The sequence below is a fragment of the Notamacropus eugenii genome, chromosome 2, assembly GCF_028372415.1.
Source record: "Notamacropus eugenii isolate mMacEug1 chromosome 2, mMacEug1.pri_v2, whole genome shotgun sequence".
In the NCBI taxonomy this organism is placed as follows: domain Eukaryota; kingdom Metazoa; phylum Chordata; class Mammalia; order Diprotodontia; family Macropodidae; genus Notamacropus; species Notamacropus eugenii.
The window spans coordinates 189555521-189579205 of record NC_092873.1 but is presented as its reverse complement, the minus strand read 5'-3'; the positions used below and the strand labels follow the sequence as shown (position 1 = coordinate 189579205).

The 23685-nt window shown below is 37.6% G+C and overlaps 1 protein-coding gene across 3 annotated transcripts in view; it reads right to left on the bottom strand.

The window, feature by feature from the left end:
* The window catches only part of FIG4 (FIG4 phosphoinositide 5-phosphatase), a 150093-nt gene that overhangs the window by 69194 nt on the left and 57214 nt on the right, over window positions 1–23685 (bottom strand). For all 3 annotated transcript variants that reach the window (XM_072643035.1, XM_072643036.1, XM_072643037.1), the window contains exons 14-19: window positions 22138–22286; window positions 20947–21113; window positions 11859–11997; window positions 10031–10089; window positions 9355–9502; window positions 2390–2473 (exon numbers count right to left, since the gene is read on the bottom strand). In XM_072643035.1, coding sequence (XP_072499136.1) covers window positions 2390–2473; window positions 9355–9502; window positions 10031–10089; window positions 11859–11997; window positions 20947–21113; window positions 22138–22286 — 746 coding nt within the window. The remainder of the gene's footprint in view (window positions 1–2389; window positions 2474–9354; window positions 9503–10030; window positions 10090–11858; window positions 11998–20946; window positions 21114–22137; window positions 22287–23685) is intronic.

The window sequence follows — 23685 nt, the reverse complement described above, 5'->3', positions numbered from 1 at the left end:
CTTTCAGTTTTCTACAATCACTTCCAAGAATCTTACATTTTCTTGCCCTCTGTCCCCTCTCTCTCCCCAAGATGGCATGCAATCTTATGTGGGTTCTACACATACATTCTTATTAAATACATTTTCACCTTAGTCATGTTGCATGGAAGAATTAAAAAGAATGGGAGAAACCATGAGAAAAACCAAAACAAAACTAAACTAAACACAAGAGAAAAGAGTCTGCTTCATTCTGCAATCCATTTCCATAGTTCTTTCTCTGGATGTGGATGACATTTTGCTTCAAGAGTCCACAGGGAATTTTTTAGGTCGTTACATTGCTGTGAAGGGCTAAGTCTACAAGAAAAATTTCTCACACACTGTGGTTCTTGCTGTGTACAAAGTTCTCCTGGTTCTGCTCCTTTCACTCAGCATCAGATCATATAAGTCTTTCTAGGCCCCTCTGAAGTCCTCCTGTTCATCATTTCTTATAGCACAATAGTATTCCATTACATTCATATACCACAACTTGTTCAGCCATTCCCCAATTGATGAGCATCCCCTTGGTTTCCAGTTCTTGGCCACCACAAAGAGAGCTGCTACAAATACTTTTGTATATGTGGAGACCCTTTCCCATTTTTGTGATTTCTTTGGGATACAGTCCTAGAAGTGATGGTACTGAGTCAAAGGTGCCACCTTGGCACCAGAAATCCCACTTTATGGAAACTACTTTGTAATAGATTTTAGTCTGCAAGTATAAGGATGCTTCCATGTTCTTGAAAAAAGTCCTTTTGTCAGTCTGTTTTTTCATATAAATTCCATTATAATTTTTTTTAATTTTATAAATAGCTCACCTTGGCATTTTAATCATTATTGTATTAAATATATACATTTATTTAGGGAATTTTCATTTTTACTATATTGATTTGACCCATCCATGAACACTGATCTGTGCTCAAATTATTTATGTCTTAATTTTATTCATAATAATTTTATAATTATCCTCATGTAAGACATATGTATCAAGTAGGTTAATTCTGAAAGCTAAAGGACTGAGTATGTTTATCCTGGTGAAGAGGAGTCTAAGGCTAGACACAAATACAAAAGCATTTAAAGACTATGTAGAAGAACCAATATTTTATATTACTCCACAGGGCAAGACTAGGACCAATGGAAAGAAACTGCATGGAGAACATTTGTGGCCTAATACAAAGGAAGAGTTTTGACACCGAAACCGTCTCCCTAGAAAAAGAGCAAGGCCCTTACTACTACTCAAAGCATTCTCACAGAAGATGCTGTGAAAATAATTACTGCACTAGTTTGGAGGTTGAATTAAGTGACTTCAAATGAACTTTGCTACTTCTATGAACTGCTACCTTCTTTACTTCTCTCAAAACAATTATTTAGCATATTAACATATACCTAGTCAATATTGGGAACCTTTTCAAGTTTTTATATTTGCAAACAATAAAATCAATTTCAGTTTTCATTCTTATAAGATAAGGTTGCATCACATAGTAACAAGCACAATTATGCAAAATAATTCAGCAAGGTCCAAGGCAAGAGGACACAAACATAGATTCCTTGCCCTTCCCCCTCCTCAGAACACTGCCAAAAACAGAGAAATGTGACCATGAGAAAAAGAAAAAAATCTATTAAATTCTTTAAATATATTTGCTTTTGGGCTTCATCAGGATGTGAATAAAACTTACTAGACTACAAGATTATATTCTTTCAAACTAGACCTATTTCTTAGGAAATAAAGATAGGTCTACTTTTACAGAATGTCAAAATATCAAGGACCTATGATTTCAGGGATAGATGATTTTATAAGATACTCCACATAAACCCCTTCTATCGATTTCTTCTGCTGCCAATTTCATTTCTTTTCCATTTAAAATAATGAAATACCCTGTTACAGAAATCCTCACAAAGCACAGTTTTCTGTTAATCACTTCAATCACCCGACTGCTAGTAACTATTCAGACATAAGTAAATGTACTACGGTCATAACACATAATTAAATGATCTGAGTTTTCTATTTCCTGGACTAAAATTACACTAAAGGCCACCTGCTCCATTCCTTTTATTTTTTTCAAAGAATTTCAATACTAAATCATTCCATTGTCTTTCACAGTCTACTGACTTGTGGAGAAGCAGCATGGTATAGCAAATAGAGAACTGGCTTCCAAAATCGAAAGAGCTGGATTCAGGTGCTACCTCTGACACATCCTGGCTCTGTGCTCTCAGGTAAAGTCACTTAATGTCTTGGTGAGCCCAAGAACTATAAGGCTATAGTTTTTGGAGAAGTTACAGAACTACACTGGTAGAAAGACTGTGCTCATTAGGGTTTCCCTACACCAATGAAATCATAGGTTCTTTCCAGAAACAAACACACAAACAGAATTCTTACCCCAGTACTGATTTTCCAGTCTCATCAGGTTTACGCACAGTAAAGGGACTTGGATCAATGCCAATATTCTTTGGCATAAAGTCTCTGAAGGAAGGGAACAAACAAAAACAGGCTATTTATCAATATCTCCCTGGAGAACATTCTATTGCACTTGAATACATTACTGCATAACATCCTCCCCACCCCACAGAGCTGCATAATTATTGAAACAAAGGCTCAAAGCAGCTTCAGGTGTTAGAGGCCAGGGAGCTGCCCAGAGAAATGGCACCAAGCACTTCTAGTTGCTGGTTATTAAAACATTTATGTGTATGGGGCTGAATAGAATTTTGTACTAGACTTTGAATTAAAAATGGAGTCTGCTAGCATGAAGCATTGCCAGAGAGTTACTGCCAGTTTGATGTAGTTTAAAAAAAAAAAAAAAGCTCCTAAGACCAGAAGTCACAAAATCACAATGTCAAATGAACTTGAGTTTACCTAGACCAGAGGTGGGGAGCCTATGGCCTCGAGGCCACATGTGGCCCTCTAGATCCTCAAGTGTGACCCTTTGACTAAACTTCATAGAACAACTCCCCTTAATAAAAGGATTTGTTTTATAAAACTTGGACTCAGTCAAAAGGCTGCAGTCAAGGATCTAGAATGCCACATATGCCCTCAAAGCCACGGGTTCCCCACCCCTGACCTAGACCAACCAGTACCTGAACCAGATTTGTTTTTATTTTATATTTAATTTATGGAATAAAACAAACATTTCCATAGCATAGTATAATTTTTAAAAAGATGATTACACACAAAACTGCAAATCCATTATGTATAACTTGCTATTCCTTTTAAATATTCCACAAAGTTATCATGTAAATTCTCTGTTTTAAGACCTCCAAGGACACAATCCCATTACATGCTGAGACAGCCAATTCACTCAAGGCAGTTGGTCAATTAGTCAGTTGATTGGTCTGTCAGTCACTTGATCAACTAGCAATTTGGAAAGCTCTAGACATGAGGAAAATTTTTCTTCTTCTGGCAACTTTTATCCATTGTACCTAGTTCTTCCCTATAACATCAAGTAGTACAAGGCAGATCCTTTTTCTGTATGGCAACCAAATAGTAGATTAATTATAATGTCCCAATTCATAGAATTATAAAATCCCAGAAGCGAAAGGGACCATCCTTTCTAACTAATATCTTAGCTTTTCCTCTACAACATACATGACAAGTGGTCTTTTAATGTTTGCATACAAACTTCCATTGAAAAAGAACTCAGCACCTTCTAAGGGATTCCATTACATTTTTAGTGGTTCAAATTGTTAATAAGTATGCCCTAATGTCAAACCTAAATTTCCACCCATTATTCCCGTTTCTCAAGTGTCAAGCGGAACAACTCTATTCCAAGTGAGAGTCCTCTAAATTCCTGAAGACAGTTATCATGTCCTCTTATGTCTTTTCTTCTCAAGACTAAACATTCCTGCTTCCTTCAACTGATTTATATCAAGAAGTCAAGACCCTTCATTATCCTGGTGACCCTGTTCTGGACACTACAACTTAGCAGTGTCTTTCCTAAAAATATGACTCTCTAGAGAACAGCATTCAAGACTCTAGATGTGGCAGACCAGGCCAGGATACAACAGGAAAATAATTTCTTGAGCCAGACTCTCTGCCTCTCTGAAGCTTGAAAATACCAACAAATTTTAACAGCTAAGAACTCAATTTGGGACAGAGGGGGTATGTAGGGCAGTGGAAAGAGCTGAACTTGGACTCATATAAGGCCTAGATTTAAAACCCATTCCTGTCATTTGCTACCAATATAATCTAAATGAGCAAGTCACTTAGTCATTCTTGGTTTCTGTTTCCTTATCTGTGAAAAGAAAGGTTAGATTAGATGACCTCCGTGATCCTTTTCAATTTTGGAACTATGATCTTATGATCTTTAAGAAGGGTTTGGGGAGTTTTTGACCATTGAGTGAAACCTCTCCCTCCAAGTAACATGATTGGCCTGGTGGAAACCTTCATCTAATTAGACAATATATGTACTGGAAGGAGGGGTGAGCATGGACTTCGGAATATTCAGTGGGTGGGGGATGTAGCTGGAGGTCAAGAAACAATGCCAGGCTTCCCAGGGGTACTGAGTACACCACAGTCTGTACTCATAATATAAAGCCCTCCTAGTTTGGCAGTGCTGGAACTGTGATGGGAGGATGTGATGTGAGTAGGCAGGAAGGCTGGAGAGCCAGTTAGGCAGAGACTTCAGTTGTCCAGGGTGTGGAATGCTTCCAGTGTAGAGGGCTGGGTATTGACCTGATGATACAGGCATTTATTAAGTACTTACTACATGCCAGGCAGTATGCTATGTGCTACGGATGTAAAGAAAGGCAAAAATAGTCCTGTCCTCAAGGAGTTCAGAGTTTAATGGGAAAGACAAAATGTAAATAACTATGTAGATACAAACAATATTCGGAGTAGACTGAAGGTGATTTCATAGGGAAGGCACTGGAGAAAGACAGACTAAGAAAGGCCTCTTGCTTTTGGGTGAGATTAGAACTGAGTCTTGGAGGAACCAGAAGCTAAGAGGCTAAGATGAGTTGGTAGAGCATTGCAGCCATGGGGGACACCAGTGTAAAGGAACAGCTGGAAAAGTCTTGTGAATGAGGAATAGGAAGTCGGCCAGGGTAGATGCATCACAGAGTTCATGTAATAGAGGAATAAAGTGTAAGAAAAATGGAAAGATAGGAAGAGGTCAGGTTGTGAAGGCCTTTACATAGCAAGCAAGGGACTTTATATGTGATCCTGGATGTAATAGGTAGCCACAAGAGCTCACTGAGCAGGAAGGTAACAGAGTCAGACCCACATTTTAAGAAATTTACTTTGGCAGTTGAGTCCAGGAAGAATTGGAGTGGAGAGATATTTAAGGCAGGGTGACCAATTAGAAGGCTAATGCAGTGGTCTAGTTGAGAGGCAATGTATTAAGGTGGTGGCTGCTTGAGTGCAGTGAAGGGGATATCTGTAAGACATGGTGTGAAAGTAGAAACAGTAAGATTTGATAATAGATTAGAAACAGGGTGAGAGTGAGTGAGGAAATCAAAAGGATAACACCAATCTGAGTGACTTTGAAGATGATGATGCCCTGGACAACAGAGAAAGGAGATCATTTGGAGAGTAAAAATTATCATTGTTTTGGACGTGTTGAGTCTGAGATACCTACAGGACAATCCAGTTTGAGATATTCAAAAGGCAATTGATAGTATAGGAACTAGAGCTCAGGAGAAAGATTAGATTGGGGATGCACAGGAGTAATGTTAATGGGAGTTCTTCCCTGTCCATTAATAGGCCTCACATGGAGCCCAATAAGGGAAGTTTGATTGGGGAGGATTGCTAGCTTGAAGGCTTTCACACCTTTTGTTAATTAGGCACTGAAGCAAGGGGGAGGGTCATGATGCCCTTTGACTCTGAAAACTGTACATATACTCTGAGGTGAGGTTTTGTTTAGGGACTTACTCTTTGGAAGAAGGTTCCATGCGCCAGATGAGATTCTGGGTAGCCGGTAAGGAGCTGCCCCATCCCACCCCCACCTTTGAAAACCCAGATACTGGTGATTCCCTCTCTGGTGACTGTAAGTAATGGTCAGATAGTTGGATCTGTCTGTTGATCTGTGACGTATGCATTGCTTCTGGTCAGACAGAGGCCTTGTCTGCTGGTCTTTATTTCTCTGTTGGTGAATGTAATTAAAGTAGATTGCTGACCCCTCAAAACTTGCTTTCCTTTTAGAAAAGCAGGTCTAAGAATCTGTGCTAGCAGGCCATCCTGGATGTGTCAGGGTGTTTTGCTGGTACAACAGACATGGGAATAATTTTCACAGAGATAATAATTGAACCTATCTAAGCTTATAAGATTAACAAGTATTATAGTATAGAAAAGAAGATGCAAGACAAAGCCTTGGGGAACTCACAGTTAGTGGGCATCACGTGGAGGAAGATCTAGTAAAGGAGAATGAGAAGGACTCAGATAGGTAGGAGAAACAAGAAAGATTGAAAACCTAGCAAAGAAAAAATATTCAGGAGAATGATAGTTTCAAAGGCTACTGAGGTGAGGTAAAGAAGGATGAGGATTAAGAAGAGGCCATTAGATTTGGCAATTAAGAGACTGCTAATGATTTTAGAGAGCAGTTTTAGTTGAATGATGTGATCATAGGGTAAGAGAGTTTAAAAGTGATTGAGAGGAGAGGAAGTGGAGACACCAAATAGCCATGTTTCTCAAAGATTTTCAAAGAGAATGGAAGGACACATACTGGATAATAAGGATCATAAGATAAGATCAAGTAACTCAGCCTCTTTAACCCTAATTTTATTGTCTGTAAAATAGGGATAATAGTCCTATACTATCTACTGTACAGGATGATTGTGAAGAAAAGACTTCATTATCCTAATAGTGTTATATAAATATGTTATTTCAGTAAATACATACCGAGTTGTGTGTCAAGAGCAGTTGCCAGTTCAAAATAAACACACACATACACTTCATAAAACCCAGTGACAATCCTAAAATGTTCAGTTCTATAATACACATTTTTTAAAGTCTTAGCCTCAGTCACTCAGAGAAGTTAACATAATTACAAAAGGCATAATTTCAAAAAGCTCATAGTGTGAACTGAAAAGTCACTATTTACTTCATTACACAGAAGTGAGTTCATTGAGATACTGTAGGAACTCATACTGTTAAAAGGGGAAAATGTTATGATTTATTATTTACTTTGATAAACTAAAGGCAATACCTTCCTCTCTTGCCAATGGTTAATTTTTTTTTCTGCTGAAATGAAACCTAGTTTCTAGATCTGGTGCAATTAAATATTTCCAAGAAAAGATTTTTGCAAGAAGATAATGTTACATGGGTACAAATGAATACTATGTTTTTGGTTTTCAAAAGATGGGAATTCCAGAATCAGTTTTTGCTCATTTAAATTTTAACTCTATTATTAATTCTCTTATAATGATCCTTTAGTACCCCCAAATTGTGTCCCTTCTAGTACAGCCAGTCAGTGTTTATTCTCAGCCCACTTTAGCTGCCCTTCATAAATGTTTTCCTTGATGCGATTTCTACCACATCACAAAGGAGGAACTGTACTGCTCTACCATCACTAATGAAAAAAAAAAGCTTTTTACTGAAATCTTGACAAGTGTTTTCCACTTTGTCTTTGTGGAGTTCTCCTTAAGGCTTTGTCTTAGATGTCCTTAGGTTGATTTAGATTAACTTTCAATTAATTTGCTTTCCCTACACTGCTTCTCCATGGTTTCCTAAGGCCATATTGCTCATAATCTTCCATCCTCTTCCTTCACAAGATTTTTCAGACAACTTATACTTGAAATTGGTATTGCTCTTGGATGCTGTATCTCTGTGTTCAGCAATGATATCTCTACTGAAATACATGGTTTTTGTGTGTCAAAATCAGACAACAGAAGTAATTGTGTACAGTGACTCTGATTAGCATCAAATGAAGCCAAAAACAACAATAGGGAGGACTTTGTTCACCAAAGGAGTTTGTCACTGAAGGATGTCCAAGACAGAATTCAGGTGGAAAAAGGATTCCTTGTGTTGAGATGCTCTTCTTTGCAGATGATATTGTACCAATTTCACCAAATTTGATATGCACAATCAATGAAGAGTTCAATCTAACCTTCCAGATAAGAAGTACCAAGTGGATGAAAAAATGTCTACTGTCTAGCTAGGAGATGCAGGTAGATTGATATTCATTATGTATAACTTGAACTTAAACACTGAAAGGGTAATAAACATGGTGACGAAGTGAACAGAAGCAGAACGGGTTGGACTGACTCTGTGAAACTGTGTAATGCTTCTGATGAACCTGAGCTTCACCCTAAAATAAAATCACCAATATATTTCCAATAATGTAAGGATATGAGTCATAAAATACCATAGTTTACAAAGAATTAAAATTTCAGGTTATCTAAACAGCATTAAGAGAAGCACATGGGCATCTGTAGGCTAAAACATTACTTACTAACAATGACTTGTAAGGAGGAGAGGCACAAATTCACTTCAAATCAAAAAATATGTATATATTAAGAACCCACTGTGCCAGCCAGCATGCTAGACATACAAAGCCAAAATAAATCAGTCCTTGTACTCAAAGAGCTTATATTGTATTGGGAGTAAACAACATGCACATGTAAATAAATACAAAGAAATAAATAAAATAATTTTGGGTTGGGAAGGAGGAAGGTTAAAGGCTTACTATGAGTAACAGAGCATATTCTGCACTGGTAGTGTCACACCTACAGTAGTTTGGTAAATCTGTGACTTTATTGTTGTGGGTACTCCCTTGATCAGAACAGGTCTCAACCACTCTATTCCTTCTTATATTTTATCATTCTTGCTCATACATGGTGCTACATCCAGTTGCAGATGCCGCATTTAATGGAGGCATCATTAAACAGGATATGTCTAAACCAAAGATGGCAAGCAGGAGGGCAAAAGGTCTAGAAATAAAATTCAATATTTATTATATACATATTATGTAGAAGACACAGTAACCTGAAAAACTGCTGAAAGAACTGGGTGGGGAAAGTCATCCTGTAGAAGAGACAAAGTAGAGACATGATAACTGTCTTCAAACACTGGAAAAGGTTATTTTGTATTATGGATAGGGTAGAACTATAAATAATTGTCACAAGGTTCTGATTTTGCTTATCACAAAGCAAACATTTTAACAACCTAAGCTACCCAATAATGGAAGAAACTGCCCTGTGAAGTAGTAAGCTCTCTTGATCATCAGAACCATTCAGAGGCTGGAAATCAACCTGTGAGAGATGTTGTAGAAGGAATTTCAGCAGGCATATATGGTTGGATCAGCTGACCCCTCAGGCCCCTCACAACTTTAAGGTTCTATCATATTATGACTACGCACAGCTTAAAAAGAGCCTGTAATGCATAAAGTCATAAAACTCCACTGTTTCACCTACCTTGCTGAACTTGTCATGGCCAAGCAAAAGGTGTCATCAAAACTACTTAATTCATAAGGTCGAAAAAACTCACTATGGATGTCAATTTCTTCTTCATACTTGTGAAATTTCTTTACTATCAACTTCTTTCTGTTTTCCACACAGGTTACTACAAGTGATAAATTTTCTGTTATTCTTTTATAAGTAACAAACCTTTAGAAATAAAATTACATTATTTCCTTGCATTCCTTCTGTCTAAGAGGCAATCTGATAGGGGGAAAAACTTGGATTTGGGGTCAAAGGATGTTAGCTTTCATCCCAATTCTGCTACTTCTGACCTTAGACAAAAATAGTTCTTCAAATGTCTCATAAGAGAGTCAACATACTATCTGTAGTGGACAGAAGGCTGGCCTTGCATTTAGGAAGACCTGGATTTAAGTCCTGTCTCTGACACATACTAGCTGTGTGACTATGACCAAGCCACTTAACAACTCAGTGTCCCCAGGAAACTCTAAAGACTGTTAGTTCCAGATGAGTTGTTTCTCTGCATCAGTAGAACAAGTTTCTGCACTTCAATCACAGGTGTTAATCAAAAAAAAAAAAATACACATATGCACACATTAAAAACACAGAATGCTTCAAATGTACTACCATATTTCTGCTACCTTTTAAGGGAAAAGAAAAATAAAGCACCTACCTTCATCATAAGGCAGTGGCAAATGATTTATTACCCCTGGGGTTAACCAGTCTGTATAGCTATAAAAGTGAAAAAAGAAAATTTATGGCCCAATTGTAAACACTAGCTTTGCACAATTAGTGAGTAGAAGGGATTTCCTGTAATCGCCAAGTCCATTTACCTTGCTGGCTGATTTTTAGGTCCCTTATAGGATATTATTTTGTGCTTAAACCAAAAAGGTCCAAACAAAGTTGCCTCTAACCTGTCCCTGCAGGACTGTGAATTGGAAAGTTGTGATATTTATTGGAGTCAGGATTTTTGCTCTTAGTTCTAGTTCTCCTATGAATTCATTGTGTGATTTGAGGCAATCTATTTTCTCTCTCTTTACTACGGTTTCCTCACAGTACTACTGTAATCAATAAGAAATGAAAGCACCTTCCAAAGTGCCACACAAATGAAAGGTATTTTTCCCAAACAGTTTAAGGTCATGTTAATTTAATATGTTCTCCTTATTTCTTTTATCCCTTTAATTTTTGAGTACACTCTTACACATAGGAAAATCAGCTACAGGCACATGAAAATGAAATGGTAATTTTAGAGGAGAAAGGTAAAGTTGTTAATTAACTAGCTCAATCATTAGTCAAGTTCAAAGGCAGCTTGTCTTAACTGCATCTCATTTTTAAGCACTATTAAATGCTTAAAGTAGATTATGAAATCCTATTCTGATTGTATTTCAACAAAAATTTTACTTATTTTATTCCAACAAAAAAAAGGTCACTCTACACTATACAAGATGTGAACTACACAATTTAAATTAAGTTCATATTAGGTTCTATTAATGTTCAAAGGGGAACAGCGAGAGTTTTGAAAGCAATAAATGAAGACTCTGTACAACTTGCTACCTCTTGAGCTGGAACTTCATGATAATTTCACTATTTTTCAACTGCCCACAACACCACAAGCCCCCATATTAAAATGTAACCTCCAAAACACGTTCCAAACCTAGACAGAGGTGGTTATTTACTTATTTGCTATTACTGCTTCCCTGCTGGTGAAAATGGATTGTCGATCACAGAATCATTACATTTCTAAATTTATACATTCATGATTATGCCCTTAACTTTCCAACATTAAGAAAGCTATTTTGTAAAATATTTGTACTAAACAATTCCACAAGGAATTAACTACTATGTCTGTATGCTTCATTGAAAAACTTAAGAACTACATTACATTATAAACTAGTGGCTATATAACAAGTCCTTTTGGACTAACGCATTTCCTAAGTTGGACCCTGAGGATTTAGATCTTCTAACAAAGTATCCAATATGGAGAACTTCCTTTAGAAAAACTACACTCCATGGGACTTTCCAAAATCAGGTTTGGGTTTGAGGTAGAATGAAATATTGTTGACCTAATAAAAAGGTGGTGTGGTACAGAGGAAGAAATGGCAATCAAAGCACCTAGGCTCATTCCTGGTTCTACCATTTACCCCATGGGTTCAATTCTGGGATCTGCCATTTATAACCATCTGACCTGCAGATCTCAGGCCATCACTTCCTTCATGTCAAATGAAGAGGTTGTTGGAATAGATGCCCTTCCAGGTTCCTTGCAGCCCTAAATCTAAGACCCTACAAATTCTTCATAGCCTGTATTCATGCCAGGCCAAAATCACCTTAAATTCCATTTTCATATCAACATTAATTCTAGGAGTTTCTTTCACAAATAACTGTGGTAGGATTAAGTAACTTACATTATGTATTTTTTTCAAAGAGAAAGATATCAAGTTGCTTGTTCAAAATACAATACACATTTTGGGTTTTTGCAGTTGACTAAGAGGGGGAAAAAATACCTTCTTCTTGTCTGTGAAAGTCTCATGGTATTCTTATGATGTAAGTAAAAATCTGTTGGGAGCTCCCATAGATGAGGTTTGCCTTCAGTGGGATGGAATACTCCCAGAAACAAATTAATGGAATCTTGTCTATCAGCATCTAAAAACCAAAAAAGGTACTTTAAGAAATCAATCACAATTAACACAACAGGGAGATCTTATTTACAGATAAAATGAATACATAGAGTATGTGTGGATACAACTGTGTGCAGTGCAACTTGCAGCTCAAAAAAATAATTAAACTTCAAAAGTTGATGAACAAACAAAAAACAAAACCTTCACAAAAAAGCCAGCGGTGTTTGATCAAAACAGAAATCTTACTCAAAAATATTGCTTCCCTCCTACCTCTTTCCACCCATCTCTCAGAAGATCACAAAGAAAAAAACAGATTTTAATTTCCAAACAAGCTTAATATGGGAACATATTTTAGACTGTTGAATCAGGTCAGAGTTTTATGATTTTTACCCTTTAGAAGAAAACATGAAAAAATTGTTGATTGTGTTTTTCATGGAATTGCAAACAGCAATACCCCAAAATCTCTAACTCTGGAGATTAAGTACTTCAAGGACAAGTGAGTAAAATGTTGTGAAAATCTTAAAACACTGCATCAATGTGCACTGGCAGTATAGCATCGTAAATGGAAACCCAGCCAGCCTTAGAGTCAGAACCTGAGTTCAAGTCCTCACTGACACATACTGGCTGTGTGAACCAACCCAAAACACTTAACTCCTCAGTGCCCTCATTAGTTTTCTAAGTCTGTAAGTTTCAGAGAAAGTAGGTGGTAATCCAAATTGGAAGAGTTTTCTTCACTTAAAATTTTCTAAATGAATAAAACCATAGATCTGTTGTTTTGCTTTTTTTTTTTTTTAATGAAAGGCAGTGTAATGGATGGAGAACTTGTCCCAAAGCCAGGAAGACCATTGGTCAAGTCCTACCCAAACTAAAACAGGAGACTTAACCTCTCAGTGCTCCAGGCAACTCTTTAAAGACACTAAGTTAGAGAAAAGGCACTAACTTGCATTGGAAAAGGGAAATTTTCTCACCTGGGAGCTACCTATATTAATAAAACCACAGTTCTAAGTCTTGTCATCCTCACCAGAATCATTATTGTTATTATCAGACAAAAATAAAAATTACCATAACAAATAAATTTTCACCTTGCCTCAAATAAGCCAAGGTAAGAGTTCACTGGACTGAAAAAAAAAAAAAAAGCTAAATGATTTCTCTCTTAAATCTGTCAGTTACTTGCCCTGCAAACTTAAGCTTGTCAGATTTTTTTTCTTCTGTCTCACAGTTCTTGAAATGATAACAATCACTTATTTCACCAAGGAGGTATTTATTCCAAAAGGGTGGGAGACAACTATCTCTCGATTTTTTTGTCATATTAGAAACAGACATGCACACTTTATTAAGGTATGAATCTAGGGAATCTGAAAACTCGATCATAAAGAATATTGTTTTTATTCTACAAATTAAAAAAATTTACACTTAATTTTCAAAAAAATACATAACATCATTATTTTTATAAAATACAAATTTTGCAAAGGGACTCCTTTTAGTCATACAAATTCGCCTATAAAATTATGAAACAATTTCAATCCTATCTTCTTGGCTAAAAAAAAAAAAAAGGATCTTTCCAAGTCCAAAGTTGCCAGTGACCTCTTAATTGTCTAATCTAATGGCCTTTTCTTAACAGCTATACTTCGTGACCTCTCTGCAGCCTTTGACACTGTCAATCATGGCCCTTTCTGGATGCTTTCTCTTCTCTAGGTTTTTGTGACAATGCTCTCTCCTAGTTCTCTTCCTACTTCTTTCACTACTCCTCCCCAGTCTCCTTTGCTGGTTCTTCATCTAAGACAACTATCAAGTTCCCTTCAGGCTCCATCCTGATCCTTCTTCTCTTCTCCCTCTATATAAAATCTTGCTTTGTTGGAGAGCCCATCAACTCCCACAGGCCCAGTTATCATCTCAATGCAAACGATTCCCAGATCTATACACCCAGCCCTAATCTCCTGAGCTCCAACCTCAAATCACCAACTTTTTTTGGACATCTCAAACTAGAGGTCCTATAGGAATCATAAATTCAATATCAGAACTCACTATCTTTCTCTCTAGACTCTCCTCTTCCAAAGTTCCCTATAACTGTTGAGGGCACTACCATCCTCCTGGTCAAGCATACTCCCAACTTCAGTATCATCCTCACCTCTACTCTTATACCCACTCCACATATCCAATCTGTTGTCAAATCCTATTTTTCTATCTTCACAGCAACTCTCCAGCCAAACTGTCACCATCCTAGTACAGGTCTTCATTACTTCTCATCTAGACTACTGCAATAGGCTTCTAATTCATCTCTGTGACTGAGGTTTCTCTACATCTGAATCCATCCTCTATTCAGCAGCCAAATGATTTTTCTAAAGTGTAGATCTAGCCCCAGGCACTTCCCCTGCTCATTTGGCTCAGTGGCTCCCTATTCCTTCCAGAATAAAATCAAAAAGCTTAACATTTAACGCTCTTTATAACTTGACCCCTTGCTGCCTTTGCAGTATTCCTACATTAATCGCCTCCTACCTGAGCTATAATCCAGCTACACTCACATACAACATTCTGTCTCTTTTCTCCTAATCTTTTCACCTGGAATGCTCTGCTTCCTCACCCCTTTCTTTTGGTGTCCCTCAGTTCCTTCAAGACTGCTCAAATCTCACTTTTTGCAGAAGGTCTTTCTAGCTCCCACTCCCATCACCTCTAATGGAATCTCTCTGAAATTACCTTCCATCTACTCTACATAGAGTTTGTTTATACATACTCATTATTTACATGTTGCCTTTTTCATTAGACTGTAAACTCCTTTTAGGGACTATTTTTGCCTTTCCTCATATCCCCAGCACATAGCACACTATGATATGTATTAACTGTTTAAAAAAATGCAAGCTACGTGATAGACTGAATAGTACTGCCTTTGTCATTAGGGCAGTATCTATTCCCCCATATCAGAAACATGCCCTAGTGTATACCTAGCCTTAGAGCCACAACATGGAGAACTCTTATTGCCTACACAATGAATAAAACTGTCTTCCAGGTTGATCATCTCCTAATGATGCTCTTCTATTCTCCAACAAAACATTTTTCTACTCAAGGGCAGTCCCTCCCAAATTCCTATCACATTGGTTGAAAGTGTTAAGGGTTGGGGCGGAGCCAAGATGGTGGAGTAGAAAGACGCACATACACATAGCTCCAAACCCACAACCCATAGAACATCTGTAAATAGCAACTCACTGTGAATTCTGCAGGACCAGAGGCCACAGAACATTGGAGCGAAGGAGATTTCTGTTCCAGAGGGACCTGCAAACCTCTCGCAAAAGGTCCTTTGCGCCGCAGACTGGGCGCCGCGGACTGGGAGCCAAGTACAGCCCTGCCGCGGCCCCGGAACCGAGAGGAGAAGATCCGAGCGGGCTTCAGGGACTGGATCTCCAGCGGCTGCGCGGGTCCCTCCACCCACAGGTGACGGGGGTCAGTGAGAGGGTCTCTTTGGCGGGTCGAGAGGAGAGTGGGGTGCCCCCATAACTCAGGACCCCTCGGGAGGCAGAAGCGGAGGTGGGAGCAGACCAGGGCTCCCAAAGCAGGCAGGAGCCTGGATCCATTGTTGAAGGTCTCTGCATAAACCCAATGAGGGAACTGAGCCCGTGAGGCAGCCCTGCCCCTACCTGAGCACCTAAACTGAATCTCACACTGAATAGCAGCCCTGCCCCCTCCCAAAGCCCTGAGGCTGGGAAGCAGCATTTGAATCTCAAACCCCAAGCGCTGGCTGGGAGTATCAGGAGGCGAGGTGGGTGTGAGGAGAATATTCAGAGGTCAAGTCACTGGCTGGGAAAATGCCCAGAAAAGGGAAAATAAATAAGACTATAGAAGGTTACTTTCTTGGGGAACAGGCATTTCCTCCCTTCCTTTCTGATGAGGAAGAACAATGCTTACCATCAGGCAAAGACACAGAAGTCAAGGCTTCTGTATCCCAGCCCACTCAATGGGCTCAGGCCATGGAAGAGCTCAAAAAGAATTTTGAAAATCAAGTTAGAGAGGTGGAGGAAAAGCTGGGAAGAGAAATGAGAGACATGCAGTCAAAGCATGAACAGCAGGTCAGCACCCTGCTAAAGGAGACCCAAAAAAATGCTGAAGAAAATAACACCTTGAAAACTAGCCTAACTCAATTGGCAAAAGAGGTTCAAAAAGCCAATGAGGAGAAGAATGCTTTCAAAAGCAGAATTAGCCAAATGGAAAAGGAGATTCAAAAGCTCACTGAAGAAAATAGTTCTTTCAAAACTAGAATGGCACAGATGGATGCTAAGGACTTTATGAAGAAGACAGATATCACAGAACATAGCGAGAAGATTGGAAAAATGGAAGATAATGTGAAATATCTCATTGGAAAAACAACTGACCTGGAAAATAGATCCAGGAGAGACAATTTAAAAATTATGGGACTACCTGAAAGCCATGATCAAAAAAAGAGCCTAGACATCATCTTTCATGAAATTATCAAGGAAAACTGCCCTGAGATTCTAGAACCAGAAGGCAAAATAAATATTCAAGGAATCCACAGAACACCGCCTGAAAGAGATCCAAAAAGAGAAACTCCTAGGAACATTGTGGCCAAATTCCAGAGTTCCCAGGTCAAGGAGAAAATATTGCAAGCAGCTAGAAAGAAACAATTCAAGTATTGTGGAAATACAATCAGGATAACACAAGATCTAGCAGCTTCTACATTAAGGGATCAAAGGGCGTGGAATAGGATATTCCAGAAGTCAAAGGAACTAGGACTAAAACCAAGAATCACCTACCCAGAAAAACTTCAGGGGAAAAATTGGTCTTTCAATGAAATAGAGGACTTTCAAGCATTCTTGATGAAAAGACCAGAGCTGAAAAGAAAATTTGACTTTCAAACACAAGAATGAAGAGAAGCATGAAAAGGTAAACAGCAAAGAGAAGTCATCAGGGACTTACTAAAGTTGAACTGTTTACATTCCTACATGGAAAGAAAATATTTGTAACTCTTGAAACTATTCAGTATCTGGGTACTGGGTGGGATTACACACACACACATGCACACGCACACACATAGAGATAGAGTGCACAGAGTGAATTGAAGAGGATGGGCTCATATCTTAAAAAAATGAAATCAAGCAGTGAGAGAGAAATACATTGGGAGGAGAAAGGGAGAAATGGAATGGGGCAAATTATCTCTCATAAAAGAGACAAGCAAAAGACTTATTAGTGGAGGGATAAAGAGGGGAGGTGAGAGAAAAACATGAAGCTTACTCTCATCACATTCGACTAAAGGAAGGAATAAAATGCACACTCATTTTGGTATGAAAACCTATCTTACAATACAGGAAAGTGGGGGATAAGGGGATAAGCAGGGTGGGGGGGAGGATGGAAGGGAGGGCATGGGGAAGAGGGAGCAATTTGAGGTTGAAACTCATGGGGAGGGACAGGATCAAAAGAGAGAATAGAAGTAATGGGGGACAGGATAGGATGGAGGGAAATATAGTTAGTGTGATACAACACGACTATTATGGAAGTCGTTTGCAAAACTACACAGATTTGGCCTGTGTTGAACTGCTTGCCTTCCAAAGGGAAGGGGTGGGGAGGGAGGGAGGAAAAGAAGTTGGAACTCAAAGTGTTAGGATCAACTGTCGAGTAACGTTCTTGCCACTAGGAAATAAGAAATCCAGGTAAAGGGGTATAGAAAGTTATCTGGCCCTACAGGACAAAAGAGAAGATGGAGACAAGGGCAGAGAAGGATGACAGAAGAGAGAGAAGATTGGTCATAGGGGCAATTAGAATGCTTGGTGTTTGGGGGGGAGGGGGCAAAAGGGGAGAAAATTTGGAACCCAAAATTTTGTTAAAATGAATGTTAAAAGTTAAATAAATATATTAAAAAAAAAAAAAAAGAAAGTGTAAAGGGTTAAACTGAGCACAGTCCAAAATTTCTTCCAGATTTCCCTAAAAAAATGGGCTGGGATATAGCCACTACATCCACAGCAGGAAGTAAAAGAGCATCCTAGCAACAAAGTCAAGCCACTGACTGACCATGACAAACACTCTTGCATTAACCACAGGGAAGAAAGAGATCCAAGACCATCTCCAAACTCTCCCTCATTGGTCTCACACTTAAACACATAACTCACCACAACCACTAATACTGTCATGCTCTAGCACTCTCTGCACCTAGACTGGCTCCACAATGCCCAAATTTTGTCACAAATAGCAGTAATCTGCCTGGTTCCTGATGTCCCTCACTACCCTCCAGGGGTATGTTAGAGGCAGCCCTAAACAATTGTTATATTTTCAGTGTAAGCATTTATACCTTGGAAATTGGATAAATCTACAAACCAGGGCTTCATTTACTGTTTCATTCATTGTTTAGACTTAAGAAAGTGATGGAGAAAATGTTAATAATGAAAAGATAATGTAAAAGTGTGTCTTTTTCCCCCAAGAGGAAGTTGCTAAACATTTATAAGCACCCCTCTGATAGCTGCTCTCCACTCCTCCCCCTCAATTCTCCCCAACCACTGTCTAGGAATAATCAGAGCTGTGCAGGGAATCTTGGGAAGGGCAGTATCTCTGCCCCCCTCTCTCTTCATTTTACAAAGGAGGAAGCTGAGGCCCAAAGAGGGGAGTGACTTGTCCAAGGTGACAGGATTATTTAATGATAGAGCCAAGATCTGCAGTCAATGCTGCTTTCTTTTCCTTTCTCACCACAGTAAGTATGATAAGTCAGGTTAAGGAAACAAGGATAAAAACCAATGACAGTTGAGAGGAACCAAAAAAAAAAAAAGGTCAAGGAAAAATAAAGAAAGAGAGAGAGAGAGAATTCTGCTTATGAAAGCTGACATCTCCCTTCTTCATTGTCACCGTGGGACCTTGAAACCATGCACAGCAGGTAGAGAATACCAAAGAGATTTTCTTTAAAGATATCACATGCACGTGTGCAGCAACACACTGTTTAAGCTCTGGTTTGAACACATCAGGAAACGAGGCAGTGTTCTTATTGAATTAAGCTTTAGCCTAGTGTGCTCAGACTCAGCTTCCAAGTGCGCTCCTGTAAAAAGCTAGTATATCATGACATTCGGCCCAGGGGAAATGGTAAGACCCCGGAATCTCAGAAAGCTCCATAATTACTTTACTTTCATTCTCATTAAAAGAGGGTTGAATATATACCGGCCTGTTTGGCAATAAACAGATTACTTCAGATTCCAGATGATTAAATACATACACACACACATACATTATAGCACAAAGATCAAATTTGTAGCTTAGCATTAGGATATATATATATAAAAAAAAAACAAGACACATATAACACCTGCCTTTTTTTTCCTAACAATTAAAGAAATGCTATAAAACATAAAGTCTTATTACCATTTAGGGAGAGTATGTGTTTCCCTTTTCAAGTAAGATATCCCTAACCAGATAACTACAAGAGTAAGCAGATTGCCTATTAGAACTATGTCAACTAATCACAATATATTCTTATCTTCAGGGTTTGACTAAGCATATATTCTAGGTTAAATATTTTTCTGTTTCAATTTATAAATGTTTCCTTGTAAAACATAGGTTTTTAATAAGATTATTTAAGAACACAAAGGGCTAGCCACCTAGCTTTTATTAACATATCGCTTTGCTCAAATAGTCACCTTGCCAGTTTCTTAGGAGTTGATAAAATGAACCCACAATCGATGCTGAAACATTAGATGTTGTACTCAATGCTGACAATGTATGGAAAGGACTAAAACTGTAAGGACAAAGAGAATGCTCTTCTAGGTATTTTCCATTTCTGGTTATTACAGACACAGGATTGAGAGGAAATGTAAGTCTTCCATCAACAAAAGAAATGTGATATAATAAAAGAAGGACTTCAACCACTGATCTTCAAACTATAAGGTGATAGAGGGAAGGCGAATAAATGATTTTTGTTACATCTCCTAGAAAAAAATCAGCAATTCCTTTCCATAGGTATTAGGACAAAGACAACAGAATTCTATTCATACTCTAGATTTTTTTTTATTTTTATAGCCCTTAATAACCTGACCCCTCCCCACTTTTCCAGTCTTCTTAAACCTTTATGTCTCCCATTGAATGTTGTTTCTCTCTGACTGCGTTCTGTGCCTGGAATTCTCTCTCTCATCTTCATCTCCATTTCCTGGCTTCCCTAGCTTCCTTCAAGTCCCAAGTACAATCTCTCTTTCCCAATTCCTTAGAGTCTTCCCATTGTGATTATCTGCAATTTACCCCATATCTATCTTGTTGGTACATGGTTGTTCCATGTAGTCTTCCTCATAAGACTAAGAGTAGGCACTGCTTGGGTGCTTTTTTTATCTTTCTTTGTATCCTAAGTACTTAGCACAGTCCCTGGCACATAGTAGGCACTTAATAAATGCTTGTTGACTTGATTTGACTTCAGAGGATTCTGAATAAAGTTTCTAGTCATATGAAAAAGGAAGGATGCAAAGGATTTTAAACAAAAATAATCATTTTTCCTGAATCATCAGTGACTATTACTGCAAATTGCTTATCTAATTCACAAGAAAATATTGATTTTACAAACTCAGGGATTTGTCAGAACTGTCAATATTTTTTAAACTGTTCTCTGAAAAAAAAAAAAAAAACACCTGTGCACTATAATCAGCCACATACAATCACAAAATAGCCAGATCTAGGAACACAGAGCAAAAACTGAAGAGCCCTTAAAGATCATCTATCAATTTTTACAGATGGGCAATATGAGAAGGGAAGTGATTTATCTAAGGGAGATGGTACATACATAAAATAGTCTTTCATTAGAAACAACTACAGTTAACACTGAAAGAGTTAAAAAACTCAGCTCTAAAAGAAAAAACAAACAACTTAGCCCTGATTTTGTCCAGCTAAATCAGGTGATATAAAAACGAAAAAGAATGTATATATGGAGTGTACATAAGAAACAATAAAAGCCCCAGACAGGCCTTTGTATCTCTCTGAGTACTGAAATTATCTATAACTCCCCATTTACCTGAAAAAGCATTACTGTAATATCTAGACAGAGTTTGCATGATGTCTTTGGAATGCTGGGTCCATGGAGCTATCTTCCTATAAGTTTTGACTCGATGAACAAGCTGAGAACCACCATATTGAAGAGATAGCGTGTCACCATGATCTTCATATAGTTCCTCAAATAACCTATGCAAAAAACAATGCACATTTAAGAATTCTATTAGAAATCTCACAAAATGATTTGGATCACAGCCTCAAAATAATCTCTTATTTATGGCTTTCTTATTTTATTTTTCTTTTTTCTTTCAAGTCAAAGTTTACTCATATTTATCCTGAAGACAGAATTCCTCTTCTTGTCACGCTTTCAGTTTATATTAGTTAGTGGCCAAAAATGTAATAATTCATTTAAAGTAATATGAGAAGAAACACAATGAGCTACGATAAACTGTCTAAGTCTACTTCTGACTTTTTGCATCTCACATTTGACATCTATTTTATTTCTGATACGCTTTCTAAAAAAAGGATAAGTTCTTGTCATACTGAGTTATAGCAAAAATGTTCTCTAAAAAGAATACATAACTGTAATTTGCGCATATTTAAGTATCTGTTAAGATTTCTAGTTATAATGATATCTGTGGGGGTAACTGCTCAGACCCTGTTTAAAATTTTTATCTGACCTTATTTGAGGATCTGCTGTCTGATGAAATTCTTACTAAGAAATAAAACTGTTAGTTTTTTTTCCTAAGATGTTTCATGGCTTATTAAGTTGTCTGTAGAATTCAATTTGCATATGAATGAACAAAGCATTTATTAAGCATTTACTACATTATGTGCAAATCTCGGTGTTATGGTGCTGGAGATACAAATAGAAAAATAGGATAGTTACTGCTCTCAAGATGCTAACACTTTAATTAAATGTGAAAACAGCTCAGCCCCTCCAATAAGTCCACTTAGACATCAACCAAATATAGAAAAAAAATGTGGCATGATATATCCATATTAAGTACTACTGTTCAAAGAATTAATTTGATTAATATTACATAGAAAACATGAAAACCTGAGAAACTGAATAGTATGACCACAAGATTAAATAGCACACCTTTAATTATTTCACAAAATAGTAAAATGTAATGAGTACTTAAAAATATCCTGAATAATTAATTGCTTTGTGTCATTATGTTGAGATGATGGTATATAAAATACATCTTACCGAACTGCATCTGTATCAAACTGTAGATTAGGTTTGTCGATCAACCCCAAGGAATATAGCTGATAAGCTAAAGCACATTTTCCTACCATAAATTGGGCTGTATTAGTGCGATCTAAGCAATCCACACAATTGGTTCGAAGGACTCCAGTCTAAGAAATGAATAACAGAAGATTCTTCAGTCATTATATGGTAGTCACAATTGTTTCAATGAACTTTTCATAATAACACAGTTTTCTTTTTCTTTAAGAGTAACAGGAGGTATTCATATACAGAGTTTCAGAGATGGAAGAGACTTTAGTTATCACATATCCCAACTTGGACCCTTCAAAGATGCTCAGAGCCTGACAAATGGCTGCCTAGCCTTTGTTCTGAAGAACCCCAAAAAAGAAAAACCGAATGCTTCCCAAGGTTTCCCATTTCTCTTTGGAATAGTGCTATTTGCTAGGAAGTTTTTCCTAACACTAAGCCTCTTTACTTGCCTCTTTCTTTGCACCTTCTACCCATTTCTCCTAGTTATTCACCTGTGATGCCAAAGTGAAAAAAAAATTCTTCAAAATGACAGATTTTCTATATTTGAAGAGCAATCATGCACCCTCCCCCCATAGTTTTTATACTAAACATCCTCTGTTCCTTCAACTGAACCATATTTAGAATGAACTCAGGGTCCTTTACCATTCTGCTCATTCTTCTCTGGACATTCTCCAACTTATCCAAATCCTTTCTAAAATGTGAGTCCAGAATGGAGCACAACATTCAAGATGTGTTATGTTGCAGAGTACAATGAGACTATCACCTCCTTATTTCCTGAAGTTATACCCTTTCTTAATGCAACCTAAAATTACATTAGCTTATTTGATCACCATTTAACACTTTTCTTAGATACATGTCAAATATTTATTGCTAAACATGTAATTTTAAGTAAAATGAAAGATTAAAATAATCAAAATATATTTCTTGAATTGTAACATGCCAGATTTTTAGCTCACTTAGGATTGCTACAATTGTATCTTTAAATTGTGTGGATTATAAATAATTTTTCTTGTTTATTTTAGTGGAATTAAATCATTACCCACATCTGAGGATCAATTTTGTGTTTCCTTACTTATGTAATACTTTTCACATACCCTTTTCATCAAAATTCACCATTTTGTGGAACAAAGATTTATTAAGTATCTACAATGTACTAGGCACAGTGCTAGGCACGGTGAGAACTCACATCCTACTACATAAACTAAATATTTATTTGACTTTTATAGGATGGCAGAAACATGGAGCAATTGTCTCATATTCCCCTATTATCACAACTCAAATGCCAGGAAGCATTAAAATTATCAGCATCCCAAACAGGAAGCTAAGAACTGAGTATCAAGCTTCACATTATGATAGGACAGCATTGAACTGCTCACAGCTGGGGAACACTGAGCCATCGCTATGAATAAGAAGGGCAACATGAAGGAGAGAATTTAAGTAAGAATATGGTTATAGACTATTTTTAGAGGGTGTAGAGCTTCGTAACTCGTTGCCTTTGGAAGAAAATTCAGATCCAGA